Consider the following 26828-nt stretch of genomic DNA (forward strand, 5'->3'; position numbering starts at 1 on the left):
TCCCAGGGATACAAGGCTGGTTCAATATTCAAAAATCAATCAAAGTAATCCAACATATTAACATATTCTTAATTAAAGAAGAAAAATCACACGATCATATCAGTTGATGAAGAAAAAACATCGGACAAAATTCAACACTAATTCATAAAAATTCTCAGAAAACTAGGAATAAAGGGAAACTTCCTCAACTTGATAGATGAACATCTACCAAAAAACCTTTAGAGACATCATACATAATGTGGAAACACTGAACGACTAAGACTAGGGAAAAAAACAAAGACATACACTCTCATAACTCGTATTTCAACATTGTCCAGGAAGTCCTAGCCAGCACAATAAGAAAATAAGAGTTACATAGATCGAAAAGGAAGACATGAAAATGTCCTGATTTGTAGATGTCATGATTGTTTATTTAGAAAAACTCAACAAGTCTGCCAAAAAGAAATTTAAAAAAATAATAATAATTAGGACTAAATGAGTCCAGAAAAGTTAAAGACCAGTTACAATCTTACAGAATATAAAGTTATGATCTTAAGATCAACATGTTAATAACATCTTATGAAAAAACCAAAATGAACTTTTTGGTCAACTCAATAAAAGCCAATTGTATATCTATATACTAGCAAAGAACATGTGGAAATTGAAATTTAAAATGTAAACCATTTATAAAAACTAAAAAATAGAAATACTTAGGTATAAATCTAACCCCACAAAAATGCATAGAATTTAGATGGCTAAAAACTACAAAATACTAATGAAGTAAATTCAAAAAAGATGTAAATAAATCTACAAACATACACTGTCCATGGATTGAAAAATTCAATATAAAGAAGACATCAGTTTTTCAAATAGATCTTAAGTTTAGCAGAATTCTATCAAAATCCAAGCAAGATGTTTTGTAGATACAGAAAAGCATATTCTAAAGCATATTTGGAATGACAAATGAGCTAAAAAATGAGCTAAAAAAAATGAGCTAAAATGAGCTAAAAAAAATCTTTGAGAAAAAAGAATAAAGTTAAATTATATTATTTAAAACTTACCAGTAATTAAGAAAATGTGCTGTTAGTGTAAAGACAGATACATAGATCAATGGAACAGAAATGAGAACCCAGAAATACAGCCATACAAGTTTGGCCAATTGATTTATGACGCAGATGCAAAACAACTCAATAGAGGAATTTGTCTTTTCAACAAAAGGTGGAGTAGCAACTGGACAGAAATCTCTACCTAAATTAATATAACAATTAATCCAAGAGGGATCACAGATTTAAAGGATTTAAAGATTTAGATTTAAAGGTAAAATGCAAAACTAGGAAACTTTTGAGAAAAACAGAGAAAATCTTTGGGTCATACAACTAGGCCAAGAACACTTAGACATGCCACCAAAAGCACAGTCTGTAAGAGAAAAAAAAGATAAACTGGACATCTGTGAAAGACCCTACTAAGAGAATAAAAACTCAAAGTAATGACTGGGAAATTATATTTGCAAGCCATTCATCTGACAAAGGACTAGTATTCAGACTATATAGAGAACTCTGAACTCAACAGTAAAAATAAAGCAAACAAATCCAAGTTAAAATTGGCAAAAGATATGCATAGAATTTCACCAAAGAGGATATAGAGATGACAGATAAGCACATGAAAACATGTTCAACCTCATTTAACCATTCAGTTCAGTTCAGTCGCTCAGTCGTGTCCGACTCTTCGCAACCCCATGAATCGCAGCACGCCAGGCCTCCCTGTCCATCACCAACTCCCAGAGTTCACTCAGATTCATGTCCATCGAGTCAGTGATGCCATCCAGCCATCTCATCCTCGGTCGTCCCCTTCTTCTCCTGCCCCCAATCCCTCTCAGCATCAAAGTCTTTTCCAATGAGTCAACTCTTCGCATGAGGTGGCCAAAGTACTCGAGTTTCAACTTTAGCATCATTCCTTCCAAAGAAATCCCAGGGCTGATCTCCTTCAGAACGGACTGGTTGGATCTCCTTGCAGTCCAAGGGACTCTCAAGAGTCTTCTCCAACAACACAGTTCAAAAGCATCAATTCTTCGGTGCTCAGCCTTCTTCACAGTCCAACTCTCACATCCATACATGACCACAGGAAAAACCATAGCCTTGACTAGACGGACCTTAGTCGGCAAAGTAATGTCTCTGCTTTTGAACATGCTATCTAGGTTGGTCATAACTTTTCTTCCAAGGAGTAAGCGTCTTTTAATTTCATGGCTGCAATCACCATCTGCCGTGATTTTGGAGCACCAAAAAATAAAGTCTGACACTGCTTCCACTGTTTCCCCATCTATTTCCCATGAAGTGATGAGACCAGATGCCATGATCTTCGTTTTCTGAATGTTGAGCTTTAAGCCAACGTTTTCGCTCGCCTCTTTCACTTTCATCAAGAGGCTTTTTAGTTCCTCTTCACTTTCTGCCATAAGGGTGGTGTCATCTGCATATCTGAGGTTATTGATATTTCTCCCGGCAATCTTGATTCCAGCTTGTGCTTCTTCCAGTCCAGCATTTCTCATGATGTACTCTGCATAGAAGTTAAATAAGCAGGGTGACAATATACAGCCTTGACGTACTCCTTTTCCTATTTGGAACCAGTCTGTTGTTCCATGTCCAGTTCTAACTGTTGCTTTCTGACCTGCATACAGATTTCTCAAGAGGCAGGTTAGGTGGTTTGGTATTCCCATCTCTTTCAGAATTTTCCACAGTTTATTGTGATCCACACAGTCAAAGGCTTTGGCATAGTCAATAAAGCAGAACTAGATGTTTTTCTAGAACTCTCTTGCTTTTTCCATGATCCAGCAGATGTTGGCAATTTGATCTCTGGTTCCTCTGCCTTTTCTAAAACCAGCTTTTAACCATTAGGGAAATGCAAATTAAAACCATGATGACATATCACTACATAGCTATCAGAATAACTGAAATTTAAATTGTTAATAATGCCAAGTACTGGCAAATATGCAGAGAAACTAAGTATCTCATACATTTTTTTGGTGGGAATATAAAATGGTAGAGCCATTTGGAAAAAAATTTGTACAGTTTTCTTATAAAATCAAACATAAATTTATCATACAATCCAGCTATCAAATACCTGGGTATTTATCCCTGAGAAAATAAAACTTAAGTCCACAGAAAGATCTGTACACAAATATTCACATCAGGTTTACAATAGTCAAAAGCTGGAAACAAACAAAATGTCCTGCAGGATCAAATGGTTAAACAAACTGCGCTCCACCCCTTTTCTGCAAAGAAAAGCAACAAACTCTTGACACACAATAAGTATGAATCTCAAGGACATTAACCTGGGGGGGCGGGAAGAGAGCCAGTCTCAAAAGGTTACATACCGTATGATTCTCTTTATAGAACACTCTCAAAAGACAAAATCATGGGATGGAAAACAAAACAGTGGCTTCCAAGGGTTAAGGATAGGGAGAACAGGATGGGTATGACTAGAAAGAAGCAGCAAGGGAGTTCTTCCTGGTTCTGTATTTTAACTGTGCTGATGGTTAGCGAAAGAAAAGGAAAAGAAGCACATTCGAAGTCACAATACACAATTTAGAAAACCTGCGGTTTCCGTGCTTGAACCACGAGGAGGTTGAGCGCCCAGCCACGCGGACCTCTGATTCGCCCCCTAGTGGCGGCTCCAGAGGTACAGCTATAAAGACGAAGGTGTTGCTGGGAAGTTGATGACTCAGACTTCTCATTTGCATACCCGTCATACCCTGCAGAGTACTATCTTTTCAGGCTTAAAATAATATGTTTTTTCAGCTCAACATTTCTAACTATGAGAAGTTTGCTTACACAATTCCTTGTTTAAACTTTAGGCAGGAAGTAACCCTTGGGATAACGAACCACCATCAGTGAATAGGGGTTGCAGTTACTGGGAGGCGCAAGCTTAGCAAACTAACAGTATACTCTGGTTTCTCTTCATAATCGTATAAATCTTTCACCTTTTACTAAAGATTTCCGTGGAGAGGAACAACCTTGAGTTAAACTAATTTTTTGAGGCCTTGTTTTGACAAGGCTGATCTTTGATGGTACAAAAAAAAGACAGTTTTTGATAAGAAGAGCACTGTGATTTGGGTTTGTCAGCATTGTGTTTTAGTCAGTGTAGCTGGAGCTTTCCTGGTGGCTCAGACGGTAAAGCATCTACCTACAATGCAGGAGACCCGGGTTCAATACTTGGCCAGAAAAATTCTCCCGGAGAGGGAAACAACAACCTAACCAGGCCAGGAGAATTCCCCAAAAAAGGACAGCTGTCTAAGTGTGAACTTTACAAAGCAAGGCTCCATTGGGTATTTTTGTTTGACAGAAGTGAAGTAAAGTCGCTCAGTCTGACTCTTTGCAACCCAATGGTCCAGACTCCTCGATCTATGGGATTTTCCAGGCAAGAGTACTGGAGTGGGTTGCCATTCTCTTCTCCAGAGGATCTTCCCAACCCAGGGATCGAACCCAGGTCTCCTGCAATGTAGGCAGACGCTTTACCATTTGAGCCACCAGGGAAGTCCTGTAAAAATATCTGTAAAACTGTAAAAATATCACAGGTTTAAGTCACGTGAGTTATACCAGGTAAAGTCTGGACTTGCCAGTTATCGGTGATTCCTATCAGACACACTAAAACAACTTGAAAATCATTTCTCTTCTCTACCCTACACATAGTCAAGAGTGCAAGCACATGGGGAGTATGGAGAGGTTAACATGGAAACTTATATTACCATATGTAAAATGTACAGCCAACCGGTATTGGCTGTATCACTCAGGGAACTCCTACCCAGGGGGTTTTATAGGGGACATATGTATACCTATGGCTGACCTCATGTTGATGTTTGGCAGAAACCAAAACAATTCTATAAAGTGATTATCTTTCCATTAAAAATTAATTTAAAATGGGTGGGGCGGGGCAGGGTGGGGCACAGCCAGCTAGAATAGGAAAAAGGAGTTTAAAATGGCAGTGGCCAAAAGACAAAGAAAAAAAGCCTAAGAAGATTTGGAGCCGGAGAACCTCAGATGAAACTAACAGCCCTCCTGGCCAGCCCAGTTTACACAGGGCAGGCTCCGGGGGAGGAGCCAAAACATATAAAAAAAGGAGCCAATATTGAGCCTCTCCTTTTTTGAGGTTGGCCTGCCCTCACACCTCAAGGGTACTATGTTTTTTGGAATAAAACGGAGCTGTAACCAAGCTGTAACACTGGTCCAACATTTCAAATCTTAGCTGCAGCAAGACATAAGGGAGGAAATCACACACTCCCCCCAACAGGGGTTTCAAGAGGGAGGGGATATATGTATACCTATGGCTGATTCATGTTGATGTTTGGCAGAAACCAACATAATTCTATAAAGCAATTATCTTTCAATTAAAAATAAAATTAATTTTTTAAAGTAACTCAAAAAAAAAAAATATGTATATATATATACACACACACTCTCTCAGTGATGGCCCTGAGGACCCCTTCAAAGGCCCAAAAGCTTCATATAAATCTACCAGTTGGAGAACTTCAGGGCAGCTGACATCAAACAGATTGTTTCTCTGTCCATCATGTCACAGTGTTACAGGAAGAATAGGATCTGACTTCATGTGTTTACTTTAACCTTTGCTTCCTGTTGCTTTTGTTTACTTAAAGGGTCCTGTCTGTACAAAATGGTGTGCCCGCGCCTCCGGAACCTTGCCCCTCTGCCTGAATGTTAAACCAAAATGCCTTTCTTTTATCCAGGGCAACACCCTGACCCTCTCTACACCTATGAATGGCTGCAAGAAATAAGAAACACATCTCCTCCCCCAGGATGGCCATTCCGAGACTGACAGAATTAATGGCCTTTGTACTTCCTCACCTCCTCCCCCTCCGAGTTCTACAAAAGAAACGCATCCAGCGGCTGATAAGATGGTTACTTGGCGACCTTAGGCTGTCCTCTTCTCAGCCTGCCAGCTTTCCGAATAAAGTTGTATTCCTTGCCTCAACACCTTATCTGATTTATTGGTCTGACATGTTGCAAGCAAAGCGAGCTTCGCTTCCATTCAGTTGCTCAGTCCTGTCCGACTCTGCGACCCCATGGACGGCGGCACGCCAGGCCTCCCTGTTCATCACTAACTCCCGGAGTTTACCCAAACTCATGCCCATTGAGTCGGTGATGCCATCCAACCATCTCATCCTCTGTTGAGCTTAGACTCAGTAAAAATATCCGTGGAAGGAACACTCCATGCATGGTTCAGTTCAGTTCAGTCGCTCAGTTATAGCCAACTCTTTGCGACCCCATGAATCGCAGCATGTCAGGCCTCCCTGTCCATCACCAACTCCCAGAGTTCACTCAGACTCACATCCATCGAGTCAGTGATGTCATCCAGCCATCTCATCCTCGGTCGTCCCCTTCTCCTCCTGCCCCCAATCCCTCCCTGCATCAAAGTCTTTTCCAATGAGTCAACTCTTCGCGTGAGGTGGCTCCTAAAAGAAAAGGAGCCCCTAAAACGACCTCATTGGGCCCATGAGACGGACAGGTATGAACCAGTTTCCACCGCTTGCCTAACAAATGTCTACACGTGTGACTGAATTTAGCTGGAGAACTGCCTTCATGAAACCCAAGAGCAAAATTATGATGGAATAACCCTCACTTATCTTGAATTTTTCAGCAGCCACTGTGATCCTCAAAGTAGCTTCAGTCACTTCCGCACACAGAGATGCCACCCTTCACATCTCCCACGGGCCCATGATCTCACTGTTATCCGGAGGCTGCTTCTAATTTCTTTTTTAACAGACTTATCATCTGTCATGTCATGATTTTAAAAGGTAGTAACCTTCTTAAGAATGGTGACAGGCACCACTTTTAGGGGATGTACTGGGAGAAGGAAGTGTTTCCGCTTCTCCCCACTCCCTCACATCTCTCCCCAGATTTCAGCTCCAAGCCTCACTGAACTCTGCTCCTCCTACCCTCAGAACCCCATCTGTTGGAGCATTTACATAGGATGTGTTGTGTAAACAACCTCATCTACCCCACGGGACTGTTCTTAAAGATCAGTTCAGTCACTCAGTTGTGTCTGATTCTTTGCAACCCCATGGACTGCAGCATGCCAGGCTTCCCTGTCCATCACCAACTCCCAGAGTTTACTCAAACTCATGTTCATCAAGTCGGTGGTGCCATCCAACCATCTCATCCTCTGTTGTCCCCTTCTCCTGCCTTCAGTCTCTCCCAGCATCAGGGTCTTTTCCAATGAGTCAGTTCTTCGCAACTAGTAGCCAAAGTATTGGAACTTCAGCTTTAGCATGAGTCCTTCCAATGAATATTCAGGACTGATTTCCTTTAGGATGGACTGGTTGGATCTCCTTGCAGTCCAAGGGACTCTGAAGAATCTGCTCCAACACCACAGTTTAAAAGCATCAGTTTTTCAGCACTCAGCTTTCTTTATAGTCCAACTCTTACATCCATACATGACTACTGGAAAAACCATAGCCGATTGCCGGGAGAAATATCGATAACCTCAGATATGCAGATGACACCACCCTTATGGTGGAAAGTGAAAAGGAACTAAAAAGCCTCTTGATGAAAGTAAAAAAGGAGAGTGAAAAAGTTGGCTTAAAGCTCAACATTCAGAAAACGAAGATCATGGCATCCGGTCCCATCACTTCATGGGAAATAGATGGGGAAACAGTGGAAACAGTGTCAGACTTTACTTTTTGGGGCTCCAAAATCACGGCAGATGGTGAGTGCAGCCATGAAATTAAAAGATGCTTATTCCTTGGAAGAAAAGTTATGACCAACCTAGATAGCATATTCAAAAGCAGAGACATTACTTTGCCGCCTAAGGTCCGTCTAGTCAAGACTATGGTTTTTCCAGTAGTCATGTATGGATGTGAGAGTTGGACTGTGAAGAAGGCAGAGCGCCAAAGAATTGATGCTTTTGAACTGTGGTGTTGAAGAAGACTCTTGAGAGTCCCTTCGACTGCAAGGAGATCCAACCAGTCCATTCTGAAGGAGATCAGCCCTGGGATTTCTTTGGAAGAATGATGCTAAAGCTGAAACTCGAGTACTTTGGCCACCTCATGCGAAGAGTTGACTCATTGGAAAAGACTCTGATGCTGGGAGGGATTGGGGGCAGGAGGAGAAGGGGACGACAGAGGATGAGATGACTGGATGGCATCACTGACTCGATGGACATGAATCTGAGTGAACTCCGGGAGTTGGTGATGGACAGGGAGGCCTGGCGTGCTGCGATTCATGGGGTCGCAAAGAGTCAGACACGACTGAGCGACTGAACTGAACTGAACTGACTAGACGGACCTCTGTCAACAAAGTAATGTCTCTGCTTTTTAACAGGCTATCTAGGTTGCTCATAGCTTTTCTTCCAAGGAGCAAGCGTCTTTTAATTTCATGGCTGCAATCACTATCTGCAGTGATTTTGGAACCCAAGAAAATAAAGTCTGTCACTGTTTCCATTGTTTCCCCATCTATTTGCCATGAAGTGATGGGACCGGATGCCATGAGCTTCGTATTTTGCATACTGAATTTCAAGCCAGCTTTTCAGTCTCCTCTTTCACTTTCATCAAGAGGCTCTTTAGTTCCTCTTTGCTTTCTTCCATAAGGGTGGTGTTATCTGCATATCTGAGGTTATTGATGTTTCTCCCAGCAATCTTGATTCTAGCTTGTGCTTCATCCAGCCTGGCAATTCACAGGATGTACTCTGCATAAAAGTTAAATAAGCAGGGTGACAATATACAACTTTGACACTCCTTTCTCAATTTGGAACCAGTCCGTTGTTCCATGTCAGGTTCTAACTGTTGCTTCTTGACCAGTATACAGATTTCTCAGGAGGCATCTGGCATCATCTTCTAGGATTTGAAAAACAACACCCAGTTCTTTAAGCTAACAATGCCCAAATGCAGAATCCACATTCCACAAGGTCTGAGCTAGCATCTGAATGGTCCCAGTCAGAAATTCAGTTCCAGACATGGCCACAATTCAAACGATTTCAATACTGGTATCTAAAGCTGCATGTGAGAGTTTACTAGCTTGTCTTTCTCCTAACACTCCCTCCCATGCTTCTCTGTCCCTTCACTTCAAAGTTCTGCCCCTCCATCAGACTAGCAGGGTGTCTGCTCCAGCCCACAGAGTAGAACTGCCAAAGCTCAGATGAATCCTTCCTACAAGGTACTTGCTGGAGAACCTCAAGACAGAGAACAGGTTCAGTGGCAGATTTTGTACCTGCCACTAAATAAATGTTTGCACACGTGGCAGAATTCAGATCCGGACTCTTTCCTTCCGATGTATCACTTGGCCGCGAGACTGTAGGAGCGGAAGATATTTAATTCTCCCACCTCCAAATACCAGGAGCTACAAAGAGTGAAATCAAAGAAGGTGACACACAATCCTTCTGTTCAAGGTTCAGGTCAGATCCACCTCCTCCAGGAAACCCTCCCTGTCATTCCAAGGTTAGAAATTCTCCCAGAAACTTTTGGCTATACCAACCAGTATACTTCCCAGGTGGCACCAGTGGTAAAGAACCCACCTGCCAATGCAGGGAGACGTAAGAGACACAGGTTCGATCCCTAGGTCGGGAAGATCCCCTGGAGGAGGGCATGGCAACCCACTCCAGTACCCTTGCCTGGAGAATCCCATGGACAGAGGAGCGTGGCGGGCTACGGTCCACGGGGTCACAAAGGGTCAGACACTAATGAAGTGACTCAGCACACAGGAACATACCAACCCGAGACACTCATACAAACGGAAATACTCTGGAAAAGGTAATGCAAGTGCTAATTCTCAGGCAGGACAGACAAATAGGGCCGGTCGTCCTAGCTGTGTACACCTGCTGTCTCTGCAGCTTAACTGACACTGCTGCCCTTGGTTAAATAACCAGAACATCATCCTTACAAAAAGGACACGGCAGCCTGGCGTTCTTGGGTGGAGTATAAGCTTCCTGAGGAGAGGAACCATGCTTCTCACTTCCCTCAGCCCACAGAACCTACTGCAAACCAGCTGGTTAGCAAAGAATTCGTAAACTGACTGGTTTGTGGTTGAGAAATTTCTCACAATTCCAAATCTATATCACCACCTCAGGATGTTGCTAAGTATTCATGGAGAACCTCTCTCTCTCTCTTACACACACACACACATCTGATCTTCTAGTTCTGCAGGGCTAAACCCTTGGTTCTAACTTCACCTTATCTTCTCCTGGCTCCTTCAAGAAACTTTGAATGAAATAAATCATATTTTCCACGAGCTAGAAGATATAAAAAAAGAGAGGAGGGCTGAGCAGGGGACTTAGCGGCTGAGCTAATAATGCAAATCTGATGTTTATCCGTCTGCACTGCAGACCCTATTTTTACACAAGGCAGAGCCTCCCTTTCCTGCCCTCCCCGAGAAATCACTGCTGCCTCACTCTTTCCCCCACCTGGCTGCAAATCTCCGACACATCAAGGACATCCAGAGGCGGGTGGGGGTGAGACTAGACGAGAGACGGTGCGCTGGCAGGTTAAGGGCAGGAGTTCTTTGTGTTGATGAGAGGGACTCAAGCCCAACGTGTGCTCGGGGCCCTTTCTCCCATCACTAGTCCATGGGCTTCTTGCCCCCCCCATTTGGAGGACCCCCCCCCCCCCCCCCCCCCGCCGCAGCCCCTTCTCTCTCTTCCTGGGCTGGCACAGGACACAGGACTCTGCCTCTGTTGAGCAGCCCCTCTGTGAAAGGGCAAAGCTGCGTAAAATCCAATTTTCTGATACTAAGGACAGGCTGAAAATTCACATGCACAGCCAAACCACTTATTAATCTGTCCCCATATGATGGAGGGAGGCAGAGACATAACCAGCACACCAGAATTGTCTTTGAGGAGCTACGGCTTAAGGAAAAATGATGGAAGGCCTACATTGTCTAAACCCGCCAGACGTTAGACACGTGGAACTCGGCAAGCATTGCCAAGGGACCAGTGTTCCTGCCCAGCAAGTCCCGACCAGCCAGGCGTGTCCACCTTCCAACAGCCACTCCTGAATGCCTACTCTGTGTCAGGCAGAGATGAAAGATCCTCCTATGTCTAAAAGAGGTAACTCCTGGGACTTCCCTGGTGGTCCAGCAGCTAAGACTCTGTGCTCCCGGTGCAGGAGGCCTGCATTCAATCGCTCACCAGGGAGCTGGATCCCGCAAGGGTTCACGTGCGGCAACTACAGATCCACACGCCCCGCAACGAAGACCCGGTGCAGTCACATAAATAAATATTTAACACCAGCTCAGGACGGAGTCGTAGGAATGGAGCTCGTGGGAGGGAGAAGCCCACACCAGCAGGGGGACGAGCCAGGAAGCGGCATCAGGGAAGGTTCCGCGCGGGCTGCTCCTCCAGCAGGAGGGAGGCGCCCACCAGTCTGCATGAAGATCACGGGGAGGAACATCAAGATGTCCCTGGGGAATGTCAGATGGTCCTGTTACTTGGAAGCTCAGAGGGACCACACAGGAGCTGAGGCTGCTGGAACAAGGCCGGGCCAGTGGACAAATGGAAAGGGGCTGAATGTCAGCCTCAGAGCATGGGCTTGACATGGTAAGAAATGGGGAGCCGTGCGTGGGTTCTGAGCACCATTGGGGCTAGTGGTAAAGACCCCGCCTGCCAATACAGGAGATTTAAGAGTAGCAGGTTCGATCCCTGGATCAGGAAGATCCCCCTGGAGGAGGGCATGGCTACCCACTCCAGTATTCTTGCCTGAAGAATCCCGTGGACAGAGGAGCCTGAAGGGTTACAGGCCACAGGGTTGTAAAGAGTCAGACACGACTGAAGCAACTTAGCACACAAGCCTGAGATCTACATTCCAGAGTGTTAACTCCAGGGATATCCAAACTCTGAGTGGGATAGATCAGGAGAGACAGGCAAGGCAGGGGAAAGCACAGGGCTCCTGGGAGAGGCCTCAGAAGAAACGCCAATGCCCTCACTCCCTTCAGTAACCATCCTCTGCTTCTGAATACAGTCCAGACTCCACATACGGGACCCAATGGCCTTTATGCTCCAGACTCTATCTTGTAGCATTTCTTCCTCTCACATGCGACCTCCCAGCCAGGCTGACTGACTCTCTGAAATCCAGTCTCTATGCCTGCTATTCCCTTCTTTCCCCAATACCTCACCTCTGATCCCTGTGCGTCTGGGTGACAGGCAGCTTCTGTTTCTCCATGCCCGGCGAGTGGTTACATCACTTACCTCACTGGCTCAGCATCACTGCCCCAGCATCACTGCCCCCTGAATTTAAGGCCCAGTGAGGACAGAGACAGAGCCTGGAAGGTCACAGCCTCCTAGTACCCAGCCTGGAAGCCTCTTACACAGTAGTCACTCAAGGAATACTTGTTAAATGATTCAGCACAGAGCTTTCTGGGTTTTTTGGGGGGGTTTTTTGGTATCAAAATATAAACTAATTTATAAGTAACTGAATGTTAAAATTTTGATGGATAAAACTTAGTAGCTAAAAATTGTATCTTTACTTCAGAAACAACCTTTTCTCTCTTAATATTCAAAGACATTAGTGGTCAAGCTTCCTTCTCTGACTTGTCTTTAATTTCTAACCTTCTGGCAGGCACTGAAAATTCCTCTCTGATTTTACTTCTGAAAGAACTTATTTACAAGAGGACCCCAGTTTCAGAACTTTCACAGGAAGAGGTGTCCTCGGGAAAGAAATGAGTAATTGATTACATGCAAGAATTGTAATTGATTACACGCAAAATCCTTCATAACATATCAGGCTTTGGAGAGCTCCTTTCAGTAGCAACCACCTCCTTCTAGACTGAAATGTTCCTCTGTAGAACATTATCTCCTTGCTAGAGAGGGGGGAATCAACAAATCCTAGCTCTAAAGCAAGCATGTCATCAACCATGGAAGGATAAAATGATGACCACCGCATGGACTGGGGGTCCACTCTGTACCAAGCACGTACATGCTGGGTGGGTTTTTTTGTATATTTTTTTTATTTATTTGGCTGTGTTAGGTCTTAGTTGCAGCACTCAGGATATCTGACCTTCACTGTGTCATGTGGCATGTGGAATCTAGTTCCCCATCCAGGGATTGAACCTGGGCCCCCTACATCGACAGCAGAGTCTTAGAGCCCACCAGCGAAGTCCCCATGCTGGGTGTTTTATATCCATTATCTCTTTCTCTACAACAAGACCTCCCATGCCCATATTCCAAAAAAGGAAAGTAAGGCTCAAATGGGGTAAATGATTTTCCAAAATGGAGCAAACTGCAGTTTAAACTCGAGTCCATCCAACCCCAAACCTGTGCTCTTTCCATTATGCCAACTATCTTGAATCAGAAATAAATATAAAGGGAAAAAAATTCATGACAACACAGCCCAACATAGAGCTTCATTCACGAATGATCAGTTGATTCAGAGCCTACTATCTGGAGACACCAAGCAAGAAACACAGCCACTAAAATGTCTTCTTTATATTCTTAGGACATTGAGCAAGAATGTTAGGCAGGGGGTGGGGGTGGGGGGAGTGAGAATGGAACCAGCAAACACCAAGACAGATGGCCAAAACCGGAAAGGCGTCGAGCTCGACTCCTTCCTGACCACACACAGGCTCCTGCACATGACCACGACCGCTCCAGGAAGCCACTGGGGCCCATGCGGGCAGGCACTGCCAAGCCTGGAAGGAGAGACGTCACAAAACAGGAGGCACACACCACAGCATATGGAATCTCAACAGTCCTTGAGAGCTGCAGCTACCGCCCCTGGCCTCTTGGCGAAAGCAAGCAGCTTTACTCTGATGGAATGACAAGACCCAGCGGTATTCCTGGTTTGGGCTACAATCAATCCTCCAAACTCTACCGTTAAGCAACAACTGGGGGGACTGTGGTCAGGCCCAACACCATTTCACTGTCCCAAAGCTTGGCTTTGAGTCACCATCACCCTAACACACTCATCCCCTTTCCAAAAACAGTTCTTCCTCTGGAAGAACATCTTCGCTGCTGGGGACCTTGCCAAGCCCGGCCGTTCTGAGGCGCTCAGCTAAAGGTCGTCCTCCTCTCCCAGAAGCAGGGGGGTGCCGCCTGTGCCCGCAGGGGTGCCTCCCTGTTCTGACTGTCAACACTCTCCCACCTAGCGTTTACCTATGCGTCTATTTAGGTGACCTTAGGACTGACGCATTTTATTCCAATGGTGCAGTCTGGCACAGTGTTCCTCACTCTTTCCTGCAGTTAAATTCAGTAAAATACTCACCAACTCTGTTCCAGGTACTGAAGATACAGGACTGATTAAATCCCAGCCCTGCCCTGTGGGACTCACAGTCTGGCAGAGGATGGATAATACAAGACAAAAGTTGTGCAAATATACTTATCATAATAGTGTAAAGATGCGATCCAAGGCATTAGTGCACATCACCCTGCTCACTTCCTTCATATCATTTAGCTCAATCTGCGGCTGTCACGTTTATTTCTTTATTTATGGTCGGTCTGTCCCCAGTAGGAGACCCTGGGACCGGAGCCTTGTCTGTCTGGCTCACTGCTGTGTCCCCAGCACCCCGTATGGGCTTGTGCACAGAACACATTCATTAAAAGCTGCATTTGTGGAAGGTGATACAAAGAGAGGCAGAGAAGGGCTGGGAACTATGAGCATGAAGCCCAGTTTAGAGGTCCAGGTAAAAATTCCACAACAGGAGACACCGGAGCTCAGATGTGAAGCAAGAGTGCAGACCTGAGAGGGAAGAGGTGAGGTCCGAGCCAGAGGAGGAAACGGGAGGAGCAAAGGGAAGAAACGGCCGAACCAGCATGACAGAGCCCTTCTCTGTTACTGTGCGGCTGTTCGCAAAGAGAGGCAGTTCTGTCCTTAGGGGACATGCAGCAATGCCTGAAGCCACTAGCGACTGTCATGACTTGGAACAGCAGGGACTCCGGGCATCCAGAATCCAGGGATGCGGCTCAGCACCTTACAAGTTACAGAATAACTCCCCACCCCCTGCCCTGCCCGCCATCTACAACAGTGCTGAGGTCTGGCAATATTTAAAGGACATGAAAACTCCCTTCCAAAGTTCACCATTTCTAGTCACACCTAATACTGTTTTTTTATTAGAATTTGGATCAGAATAGCATTTGCTTATCCCCTCCCATAACCTCCAAAGGAAACACTCAGAGCCAACTGAGCTTTTATTTTAGCTGAAATGAGACTTTTAGCAGACACCAGCGGACCTCCTGTTGCTACACATGGCCCCTGGGTCTATTTCATGGTCTTCTCCAAGCACACAGAATCAATTTCCTTTGTCTGTTGGCGACCCACCCTGATTCATCACTTTCCCTCTACCTTCTAAGACCCCAAACTACCCACTCCCTATGCAGGGTAATGAGACACAGAAAGATGAGGCTAAGAGGGGCTCAACAGCATCAAATGAATGGACAGACGGATGGCCAGCCAGACGGAGGGATAGAGACCTTTCAGAACAGAACCTTGGAACATTTTAGGTTCACTGAAAAGCTGAAACTCCAATACTTTGGCCACCTGATGCAAAGAACTGACTCATTGGAAAAGACCCTGATGCTGGGAAAGATTGAGGGCAGGAGGAGAAGGGGATGACAGAGGATGAGACGGTTGGATGGCATCACCAACTCAATGGACACGAGTTTGAGCAAGCTCCTGGAGTTGGTGATGGACAAGGAGGCCTGGCGGGCTGCGGTCCACGGGGTCACAGAGAGTCGGACACGACTGAGCAACTGAACTGAACTTGGAGCTTTTCCCTGGGCCTTGCACACTTTTCCCCAAAGGCAGAGTCAGCCTGAATGCTGACACCCACTGACCGTGCCCATCACAGCGGCCTGTCACAAAGAATGCACAGAAGAGGTCACGTCCCCAGGACTCTAAAGCCTGGGCAGGAAGTCAAGCAGCTGACTGTGACAGAGTGGCAGGAATGGCGGGAGCTGGGAAGTCAGTGCAGACAAGGGCCCTTTGTCCAGGGGTTCCAACAGCGACACCCAGGAGGGCTGAGCCTGCAACAATGAAATCCGTGGGGCCTGATCCTCCTTCAGCTTCTCACAGGAAAAGTCTCTTAGTCTAAAATGAGTTTACTTATTTGTGTCCCCGGCAAACAATTCATTATTATCTGAAATGTCTGAATGATGGCTCTAAAGTTTAAGAAAGAAAAAAATGTCACCATTTTTTTCTGTTGCAAGAAACCCAACAGCGGCATATTTCTGAAGAGTAGATTCAAGACGCACACAAGGACTAGCTCCCATTGTAACTAGAGCGGGACCCTGTGGGGCCTTCACAGGACAGACCCCTCCCTGCATCCCACGTCCTCCACCTGCCTCTTGTCTGTAGGAAAGCTTTAGCCAGAGAATAAGTCTAATCAGAGACGTGAGAAAAATGCAAAAAAAAAACAAAGGAAAGTCAAACAAGGCAAAACAATAATAGTTTACCCACTAGACAAAGTCAAGGACCTCCCGTTTCTTCACAAAGTCTATAGATAGAGTCTGAGCCGTATCTTTCGAGCTGTTTTGCAGATACTGAAACCCCCACCGGGTGGAAGAAGGTAACTGTGCTGCCTGCAAGCACGGAGACCCCAGACCAGCTGGAACCAGAAGGTTGACGATGTTGACTCTTGCTTGCCTTGCCACCAGCAGAAGCGCTACCTGTCACCTCTAGGAAAGCAACGGCAGCCACCTTGCCTGCTGTCTAAGCAGGCACAATGAGCTGCAGAGGAGGGGAAGTGAGCCAGCTCACTGCTGCCATGAAACCAGGGGGCAGAGGGGCAGGCGATGCCCAGCACGCCCTGCAGGATGGCCAGGGCCACTAGAGGTGGGAAGGAAGCAGGTCTATAGTTGCCCACAGTTGGCACAGGGAGTGTCCAGCCCCTACATGCGAACAAGTTCCATTCCGAGAGAGTGCGCATGAATACGATTTGTTCGCAAGCCCAACAAAGCTAGCCTGGGTACCCAACTAACACAACTGGCTATACAGTACTGCATTATAATAGGTTTATAATACTTTTCACACAAATAATATATAAAAAAGCAAACACAAACAGAGAAAACATTTTTTTAATCTTACAGGATTCTTACAGACATGTACACTAACTTGTGTGATTGGACATGCCAACACAAGCTGGCATCTTTCAAAGTTTGCAGCTTGAAGGGTCATATGTAGGGGACTTACTGTATGGCTAGATCAGGAAGGAACTTTCTCATCTTTACAAAAGGGAAATTGGTTACTGATCCACATGTCTAGTATTCTGGGAGGAGAACATGAGGCAACATAAAGATAGAGCGTGCAGAATGCCCATACTCCACGTCGTGTGCGCACACCTTTTTCAACAAGAAAGGTATTTAATTTCCAGTCACTGCTGAGTACCATGCCTGGGCCAACGCCAAATACAAAAGTGATGCAAAATATCGAGATCAGGTTTGAAAACTGAAAAGGTTTTATCATTGATCCACTTTGTACCTTCTTTAATCCTCCGAATAAAGTGCCAGTCTCCAGGTCAAATTCTCGGTCCAGCTCCTCTTCATGTTCTGACAAGAAAAACAGGGTCTGTTAGTCAATAAATCTAAATAAAACTGCATTGGTTTAATAGGAGAGGCATTAAAAGAAACTGGCATACAGCCTGGAAAAGCTGCCTCTGGACTGAGCTACAAGCATGGAGAGGTGTCACACTCCTTCATTTTTGTGACCTCGGTTCCTGGAAAAACAAGGGGCTGATGGCAACGTCCCTTTAACTTGCTATAAGGGTCACAAAAGGAGAGGGATCAAGAGTGAAAGTTCCTGGTGCAGGGGACCACAGGAGGGATGAGGGCAAATGCCTCACTTGCACAGATGGTGAAAAAAAGTTTTTGAACAGACCGTGGCACAAAATGATGGTGATCACAGACTATCGCATAATGCTAACAAGATCACTGATGGAATTATATAATGGTAATACATATGCTTATAAATGAACAGTACAATTGGTTTAAAACAAAAAATATTTTAAAACTTTCATTCAAATAATGTTTAAAAATGAACAATAACCAGGCACAGTGTGAAATGGTAGGAAGGAAGCAGAACATGACTGGCACGGCTACTGCCCTCCTGGGACTTGCTGTATCCTGGGTAAGAGACCCAAGCAGTAAGAAACTACAGCGATGCTGATGGATGCCATGCGTGGGAGGTGAGGACGCTCAGCTGCGGGGCTGAGTCTGGGGTCTAAGTGACTGACCTCTCCGGGTGTCTATGTGGGCTCCCCAGTGGCTCAGATGGTAAGCGGTCTGCCCGCAGTGCAGGAGACCTGGGTTCAACTCCCTTCCCCTTAGAGAAGGGAATGGCAACCCACTCCAGTACTCTTCACTGAAGAATCCCAGGGACAGAGGAGCCTGGTGGGCTACAATCCATGGATCATAGAGTCAGACACGACTGAGCAATTACCTCACACACACACACACACACACGTGATGTCTAATAGGCAGCTGGATGGAGCTCAAAAGAGTGCCTCAGCTGGAGGGAAAGACTTAGAAAAGTCCTCGGTATAAGGGCAGTGATGAAGCCTCCAGAGATGGCTGGGATCAACCAAAAGGGCACAGACTGCATAGACAAGAAGAAAAAAAAATCCAGTTCTTATCAGACCAACAAACAAACAAAAAACACAGAAGACCACGAGGGAGAACCAAGAAAGATCAAAGGAAACCTGACTTCGTAATCCTGAAATGATGCTGGTTTCGGAGTAGGGTCAAAGGGCAGATGTACACACACACTTGAAGCTAACAGCAGCTCCAGCCTCCAAGCGCAGGCAGCACTGCCTCCAGGGAAGACAGAAAAGGAGGTCCACGGAGCACTGGGCCCAGGGCCCCCAGGCTCCAGCTCTAGGTCAGCTCACACTGAATTCCACGAGGTGCAGGAGGTGGCGTGGCAGTGTGTGGTTGCCCCGGTCCTTTCTGTTGCAGCTGCACACGTGCCACACTGGGTAGGTATATGTGTGTGGTGGTGTACACAGACTCAAGTCCCAGGAAACCAACCCAGAACCACCAGCAAGCTGCAACAACCCAACACAGCAGCAGATCCCTCTGAACGCTATCAATAAGAAGGGGCAAAACCCCTCTGCTTTCTTGACTCCTCTCTTTCGGTTTCACTTTCCTACAAAGTGCAACCTCCAGAAACATCAGAATTACGCAGAATTGAAACAAAGCGAAAAATTGGAGTTCTTTTCTTCTAAGGGTACATTCCAAAGCATAGAAGTGTCGGCAGGAAGCGTCAGACGCCCCCAGGTTAGGACACATCGCCCTCTAGTGGGGAAAAAAGGAATCGTATGCAGACAGGAGAATCAAGATGAAACCCTGTCCTGCCACTGTCCAGCTGAAATACTATGTGAGACATATTTATAATTTTAACACTTTTAGTAGCCACACTGTAAAAAGAAAAAAAGACAAAAATTTAAGGTGAAATTAATTTCAATATATCTTATTTATCCCAATATATCCAAATATTTTTTCAACATGGAATCAACGCTAAACAATTACACAATTCCTTTTTCTTCCTAATTCTTCAAAACTCCACGGACACATTATCCTTAAAGCACATCTCAATCTGAAGCAGCCACATCCCAGGAGCTCACCTGTGGCTACGGCCACGACAGTATCGTCCTATACCAAAATCCTCCCTCAGCTTTTGGAGAATTTCTACCAGTCACTGAAGGAAACGAGGCTCAAAAGAGCCTGGAGTTAAGACTCCCCTCCAGGCCCTCCCCACCATTCTGTGCAAAACAAAGAACTCTCTTACCCGAAGAAAAAAATGGACATTAAGGTTGATTACACTCAGCTCCCAGCCGGTCCAGCCTCTGGCTGATCTCCAGAACTCCTTGCCCCAGCCGTTTAAGAGAGAACTACTCCGAACCACCTTGGAGAAGAACAGGCCCCCTTAAGACAGCAGAGTTCCTCATATATGCCTATATATACTTACTCTTTTCTTGGGTTAGTGCTGCAGCTCTAATACTGATTAGTATTCACAAATCTTACTGCTGCCCCTTCTCACTTCATTAAAGGTTCCTAGAAAGTGCTGGTCTCGTTCTTTTTCTGAACCTCACCTTCTCTAACTCCCTTACCCTACAGTCACCTTTGTCTGATTTCTCGACACAAACAAACGCTGCATGACATTCATTACAACATAAATCCATCCGTGATACTTTGGTGGTCGCTGTCTCCAGACTGTCTTGATTCAGCTGAAATGCATTGCTATAGGATTCAGCTGACCTAGGTACTCTTGCCTGGAAAATCCCACCGATGGAGGAGCCCGGTAGGCTGCAGTCCATGGGGTCGCCAAGAGTCGGACACGACTGAGTGACTTCACTTTCACTTTTCACTTTCATGCATTGGAGAAGGAAATGGCAACCCACTCCGGTGCTCTTGCCTGGAGAATCCCAGGGACGGGGGAGCCTGGTGGGCTGCTGTCTATGGGGTCGCACAGAGTCGGACACGACTGAAGTGACTTAGCAGCAGCAGCAGGAGAACGGAAGCTGCCAAGCAGCAGCAGGAGCTCTTTCTGGAAAACAGTGATGGCCCTTAGAACTTCTCTGATTCTACCTTCTTAGGTGAGGGACCTCCTGGGCAAGAGATTTCATCATAACTCACACATTCTTCAGGGCTGCCCTCGTGGCTCAGATGGTAAAGAATCTGCCTGCAATGTAGGCGACCTGGGTTAAATCCTTGGGTTGGGAAGATCTTCTGGAGGAGGGCATGGCAACGCACTCCAGCATTTTTGCGTGGAGAATTCCATGGACAGAGGGGCCTGGCGGGTTACAGTCCATGGGGTCGCAAAGAGTCGGACACAACTGAGCAACACCCTTTCACACTCTTAAGCAAAAGTACACTGCAAACAGAAACCAGCTTTCTTTGGCTGAGTGATTTTTCTCCACACCACACAGGCCTGACTGTGAGCAGAGCCAGCCCTTTCGTCTAGACGCCCTGGTTCCACTTCCCAAAGTTCAGTGCTGTACAGAACTGCCCGAGAGCGTAGAAATGAAGCACTTTCAACAGATGAGCGCTCAATATTAAGTCTGCTGTTGATTCTCCCCCAGCCCTCCGCCACCAACCACCGCCTGACAAAAGGATACACCAAAGCCCCATTCCACCTACTGAGAAGATCTGCATTTTAAGGGCCGGTGTAAACTGTTCACTTAAAGCCTGTAACTAAACTACCCCTTTCACCATCAACAGTTTGATGGGAAATCAATTCTGGGGTGGGGCAGGGGTAATTAGAGACTGTAATCTCTAACTGTTGTAAAAAGCAAGGGAAATACACACACACACACACACACACATACACACACACACACACACCCTCATCTGACTCAAGCCACTGCTAGAGACTAGCATGCCCAACTGTGGCTTATCTGTCCTTCAAATGCTTCTAGCATTTGAGGAATTCCATTCAGCTCCTAGGGACTGTTCTTTCTCTAGGAAGCTGGGGGCTGTAGAAGACTGTGGTGGTGAATGAGAGTGGAGAAGGGAGCAGAAAGGATGGGCTTCTAAAGATAAGCGAATCTAACAGTAAGCAGCTCTCAGATGTGCTCACGGACGCAACCACAGGCGAGAGACGAGGTGCTGGTTTTCCCATGAGATGGTCCAAGGGCCTCCTCTCCTCTATTCCAGTTCCCACTCAGGGAACGAAAAAAAGTGGTTTAAAAATAGCCCAAGTAAACACGTATCATATATGTAAATAGGGTGCAAAGCAACATAGGACAAAAATGACCTTCAAACCTCCATCACAGACAGAGCAGTTCATCTACAGCTCCTTAGGAATTCTGGGGTCTATCCAGACAGGCACCAGGCACGCAATTTGCATGGGAATCCTTAGGGCTTCCCGGAGAGGCAGAAGCCCCAGCCTGAGACGGAGATGCTCCAGCAGAGAGCAATGCATAAGCTATGTCCTTGTGTTTGATCCAACACGGAGCGACGGCTGAGGAAGCAGGGGGCCTGAGGAGTGAGGCGCTATGGAGTCTAACCCTGAGGGGTGCCTTCAAAAGCCCTCCAGCCCCGCCCTGTCCAGAGGTTTATCTCAGGCACTAAGAAAGCAGACTCTCTGCAGGCCGCCACGAGCCCCTCCCCTCAATATCAGCCTAGGAAGAAAACACGGTGTAAGCCTGAGAGGAAGGAGTGGGCCAGGAGACTCAGAATCCCAGGAGGAAGGCAGGGAGTTGACAATCCGCCACAACCCTGGCCACGAGTAACATACGAAAGTGTTAGCTGCCCAGTCGTGGCCGACTCTTTGCAACCCCATGGACTATAGCCCACCAGGCTCCTCTGTCCATGGGATTCTCCAGGCAAGAACACTGGAGTGGGTCGCCATGCCCTCCTCCAGAAGATCTTCCCAACCCAGGGATCGAACCCGGGTCTCCTGCATTGCAGGCAGACTCTTTACCACTGAGCCACTAGGGAAGCCACATAGAAAACAAAGGTCAAGTATAACATGCAGCCCTACCAGGTTGCATGTTCGGAGCCTCAGCTGAGTCATAACACCCACTATCCTTGCTGGCTATCTAGACAGGCTTGCCTCCTGCAGGGCCTAGGCACTTGGGTCCTTCCACAAGGCTTTACTAACTGACAGGACCCTAGCAGCCCTCTCCATGGGCAGCGAGCTCCCTGGTTCCAAGGGCAAGGCCAGCTGTTCAAACACAGGATTGGTAGCCTTCATGCCCATCCTGAACGGGGCCCCACATAACTAACCAGCCATCTTGCAACCAAACTCCTCTAATCACAAAAGTAAGTGGCAAAAATTACTTCTAGATTGGCAAAGCCCATCCTTCACGAGAGGTCCGTGTGTTAAATGAACATGAAAGAATTCATCTATCAATGAGCTGCTGTATCCTTTTCTCACTAGCTGGGATTAGTGACAAGTGATAAGAACAGGCATGCAAAGGAACAAACAAAAGCCCAAAGATGAATATGTTCAACTATATTTGCATCCCACTTTAAGACCACCTACTATGTGTGTGTATATATATATAAGAGAAAGAAAAGAAACTGGAGGCGGTTAATTCAAATAATCTGCTCCATATTTGCTTAAATATCAGGGCTCCCTGGTGTCACAGAGTTTATCTGGAAAAACATTAACTGCTTGTCACTGAAGATTAAAGAAACGAAAATAAAATATCTGTGAAATAACTCAATAAAAAGCATAGTTCCTTTTATAAAATGTCTTTAACTGCAACTTTTCAGGAAGACAGCTATTCTATGAGAGGTGAGCCTGGGCTCTGTGAACCCAAATGACCTAAGATAGCCGCTGTTCATGAGAAAGTAATCACCGACAACAGAAAAATGGTAGAATTTATAAATAAATCCAAGAGCTTGTTCTTCAAAAAGAGAATCAATCTATCAAATAGACAAAACCTTTAGTAAATTTCCTAAAACAAGAGAAATGAGACAGGTGGGATTGAAGACATTCTAAGAATATGATATACAACCGTATGTCAGTACATTTGAAAACGTCAATGAAATTGAAAAATAAAATGCCACTGACTTGAGAAGAAAACCTAAATAAACCAAGAATCCTGAAAGATACTGAAAAGTTTTTAATGAATCTACTTAAAAAGAGGCTTCATGGCTAGACAAATTTACAAGTGAATAACATCAAAATCTGACACTGCTTAAGCCATTCCATGTTACAAGAGGGGGAGCGTCCTCATTCATTTCAGAAAGTTAATAAAATGCTGATGTTGAAATCTGCAGATGAAACAACAAAACTGTAGGCCAACTAATCTCATTTCAAAATTATTAATATTTTTTAAACAAGGAAATAAGCAGTGTATTTAAGAATACCCTAGTCACAGTAGGTTTGTTGTAGGAATCCATATAAACCATAATGGAAAAATCTTTAAGTGATATTGTTAGGCAGGCAGAACAGGGAAAAGGAGTCCAAAATGGTGGTGGGTACAGAGAAGGAAGGGAAAAGCCCGCGAAAATGAAACAAAAGAAGGTCCGAGGACCGGAGTGAGGACCTCGGGTAAAACAAGAACACTCCTGGCTGGCCCAGTTTGCATAGGACAGGCCCAGGGAGAGATAAACAGATAAACAGAGGAGCCAGAGCCAGCTCTCCCTCCCTCCCGGGCGCTGGGGCGCTCTTCCCGTGTCTTTAGATCGACGTGCCCTCATGCCTCGAAGATGGATTTTCCTGCTATCTTCTAAATAAAATAGAGCTGTAACACTGAGCTGTAACACTGATTTGTCTAAGAGCTATACCACGGTCCATGTGAGACCTGAGAGCTCTAACACGGTCTATCCCAGACCTGAGAGCTGTGACGAGGGGGCTTTAATGTCCGTCACTCCAAATCTTTGCTGTGACGGGACTAAGAACCGAGGAACATGCACTCGCGTGACAATATCCATAGGCGGAGAAAGGAAAACTATGTGATCATCTGAATAGGTACTTTAAAAAATGGATAAAATTCAACATATATTGCTTATCTTAAAACTCTAGTAAAAGGGAGCAAAGTATACCTTAACGTGATTTTTTTCCCCCAGACCAGAGCTTATTCAGTTATCACTAAGAGTAAAGCAATATACGGATTTCCATTAATGTAAGGATTAAAATAAGCATAGCATTCTTTTCCAAATACTACATTGTTCTAGTAGTCCTGGTTAAGTAATAACAGATGAAGCAAAAAGTGAACGGTGCTCAGTGGTGTCCAACTCTTTGCGACCCCATGGACTATAAAGTCCATGGAGTTCTCCAGGCCAGAATACTGAAGTGGGTAGCCTATCCCTTCTCCAGTGGATCTTCCCAACCCAGGAATCAAACCAGGGTCTCCTGCATTGCAGGCAGATTCTTTATCAACTGAGCCATCAGGGGAGCCCAGATGAAGCAGAACCACTATCATTACGTATGGATGATATTATCTAAACAGAAAACCAGGAGAATCAAATGATAAACGTCAAACACCAAGAAAATTAAATAACTGTTGTAACATAAAATAGAGAAATCAAAACAAATACCTTTACTACAGACCAGACATAATCAGCTAGAAATTACAGAAAATACAACTAGAAAACATCCCAATTACAAAAGGAAAAAAAGACTTAGAAACGGTCTTAACAGGAATTTTAACAGGCCCTATTATGAAGACACCATGAACTTTTACTACAGGAAATAAGAGAAACCTTGAGAAAAAAATACCATACTCCTTGATGAAAAGACACAATGTTACAAGATTTTAAATTATTTAATGACATTTTTTTCAAACTTGACAATTTCAAACACATATCTGGAAGAGTAGACCAGTAAGAACAGCTGAGAATGGAAATAAAGAAAAAAGAGTGGTGACTTACTCCACCAGATACTCAGACATTCGAAAAGCAAAAATAATTAAAACAGCACAGTACTGATGTAAGAACTGATTGAAAAATCAATGAGACAGAAGAGACAGCCCCTGGAAAAGACAGCCCTCAAATTGTGTGTGTGCACATGTGTGCGTGTGTATACATAAAAGAATTTAGTACATGCTCAAGATTGCATTAAAATTCAGTAAAGAAAGACTTACAGTGTTCAGTTATCTAGGTGGGAAAATAAATAATTCAACTCTTCACTTCATACCATATATCAAATACACATGAGACGGACTGAAGAATAAAGGCTGAGACTACAATAAGGTAGACATCCTCCAACAGAAAGAGTGTTAATTGACAAAGAATTTCTGGAGAATGATCCGGGTTTATCTATCAAGAACCTTAAAATCTTTTTCATGTGGTTTGACTCTGTAATTCCTCTTCTGGAAATCCTTCTGAGAAAAACAATCAGACACAAGAGTACAAACAGATTTCTCACAAAATAAACAAGCATTCAACTCATGAAGTTGAAATGAGAAAGAGCAGAGCAAATCTAAAGAAACAATAAGTAAGTAAATGAAGTCGCTCAGTCGTGTCCAACTCTTTGCGACCCCATGGACTGCACAAAAACCATTGAAAAAAGAAATGCAATACCCATTTAGGACTTAAAACTCCCAGCAAACTAGAAATAAGAGAGGACCCTTCTTAACTGGGTGAAGAAATTTGCAAAAACCTACTAACATCATACTGAATGGTGAGTAGCTAGAAGCTTTCCTGCTCAGATCAGGAAAAGGTAAGGATATTCCTTCTCACCACTGTACTGGAAATCTTGCTAATGCAATAAGGAGAAGAAAATGAAATAGAAGGTAAGCAGAATGTCAAGAAGAAATAAAATTGTCTTTGTATACAGATAACATGATTGTCTATCTAGAATAAACAAAGAATCAACCTAAAAACTCCTGGAACTAATAAGCAATTGTAACAAAGTTATAGGATACAAGGTTAATATACAAAAGTCAATGGCTTTACTATATATCAGTAATGAACAAGTAAAATTTGAAATTAAAAACAGCACCTTCAAAATATAATATTTAAGTAACAAAATATGTGTGTTATATGAGGAAAATAACAAAACTCTGACAAATGAAATCAAATACCAAAATAAATAGAGATATATGTATTACATGCTCATGGATAGAAAGACAATATTGTCTAGGTGTCCGGTCTGCCATACTTGACCTATATACAGTCAATGCAATCCAAATCAAAATTCTAGCAAGTTATTTTGTAGATACCAACAAACTTGGTATCTTCTTGGTACAGATTCTAAAGTTTACACAGAAAAAAAAATTAATAAATAAAGTTTACACAGAGAGGCGAAAGACCCAGAATATACAACATAATATTGAAAGAGAAAAATAAAATTGAATGACCAATACAATCCAACTTCAAGACTTCACTATAAAGCTATGATATGCAAGACAGTTTGGTATTGGTAAAAGAACAAAGAGATCCACGCAACAGAATAGAGAGCCCAGAAATAGACCCACATAAGTTTACTCAGCCAGTCTTTATGACAAATGAGCCAAGGTAATACAATGGAGTAT

General features: G+C 44.6%; 1 protein-coding gene and 1 non-coding gene across 2 annotated transcripts in view; one reads left to right on the plus strand and one right to left on the minus strand.

The window, feature by feature from the left end:
• Positions 1-26828, minus strand: part of HHAT (hedgehog acyltransferase) — a 340320-nt gene that overhangs the window by 309795 nt on the left and 3697 nt on the right. Inside the window, exon 2 of the mRNA XM_052654045.1 lies at positions 17381-17448. Within this exon, the coding sequence (XP_052510005.1) occupies positions 17381-17448 (68 nt within the window). The remainder of the gene's footprint in view (positions 1-17380; positions 17449-26828) is intronic.
• LOC128061911 (U5 spliceosomal RNA) lies at positions 3914-4028 on the plus strand. The gene has a single exon (XR_008200762.1). It is a non-coding gene; the product is annotated as a U5 spliceosomal RNA (small nuclear RNA).

Source organism: Budorcas taxicolor, chromosome 16 (genome assembly GCF_023091745.1).
Source record: "Budorcas taxicolor isolate Tak-1 chromosome 16, Takin1.1, whole genome shotgun sequence".
Classification (NCBI taxonomy): Eukaryota; Metazoa; Chordata; class Mammalia; order Artiodactyla; family Bovidae; genus Budorcas; species Budorcas taxicolor.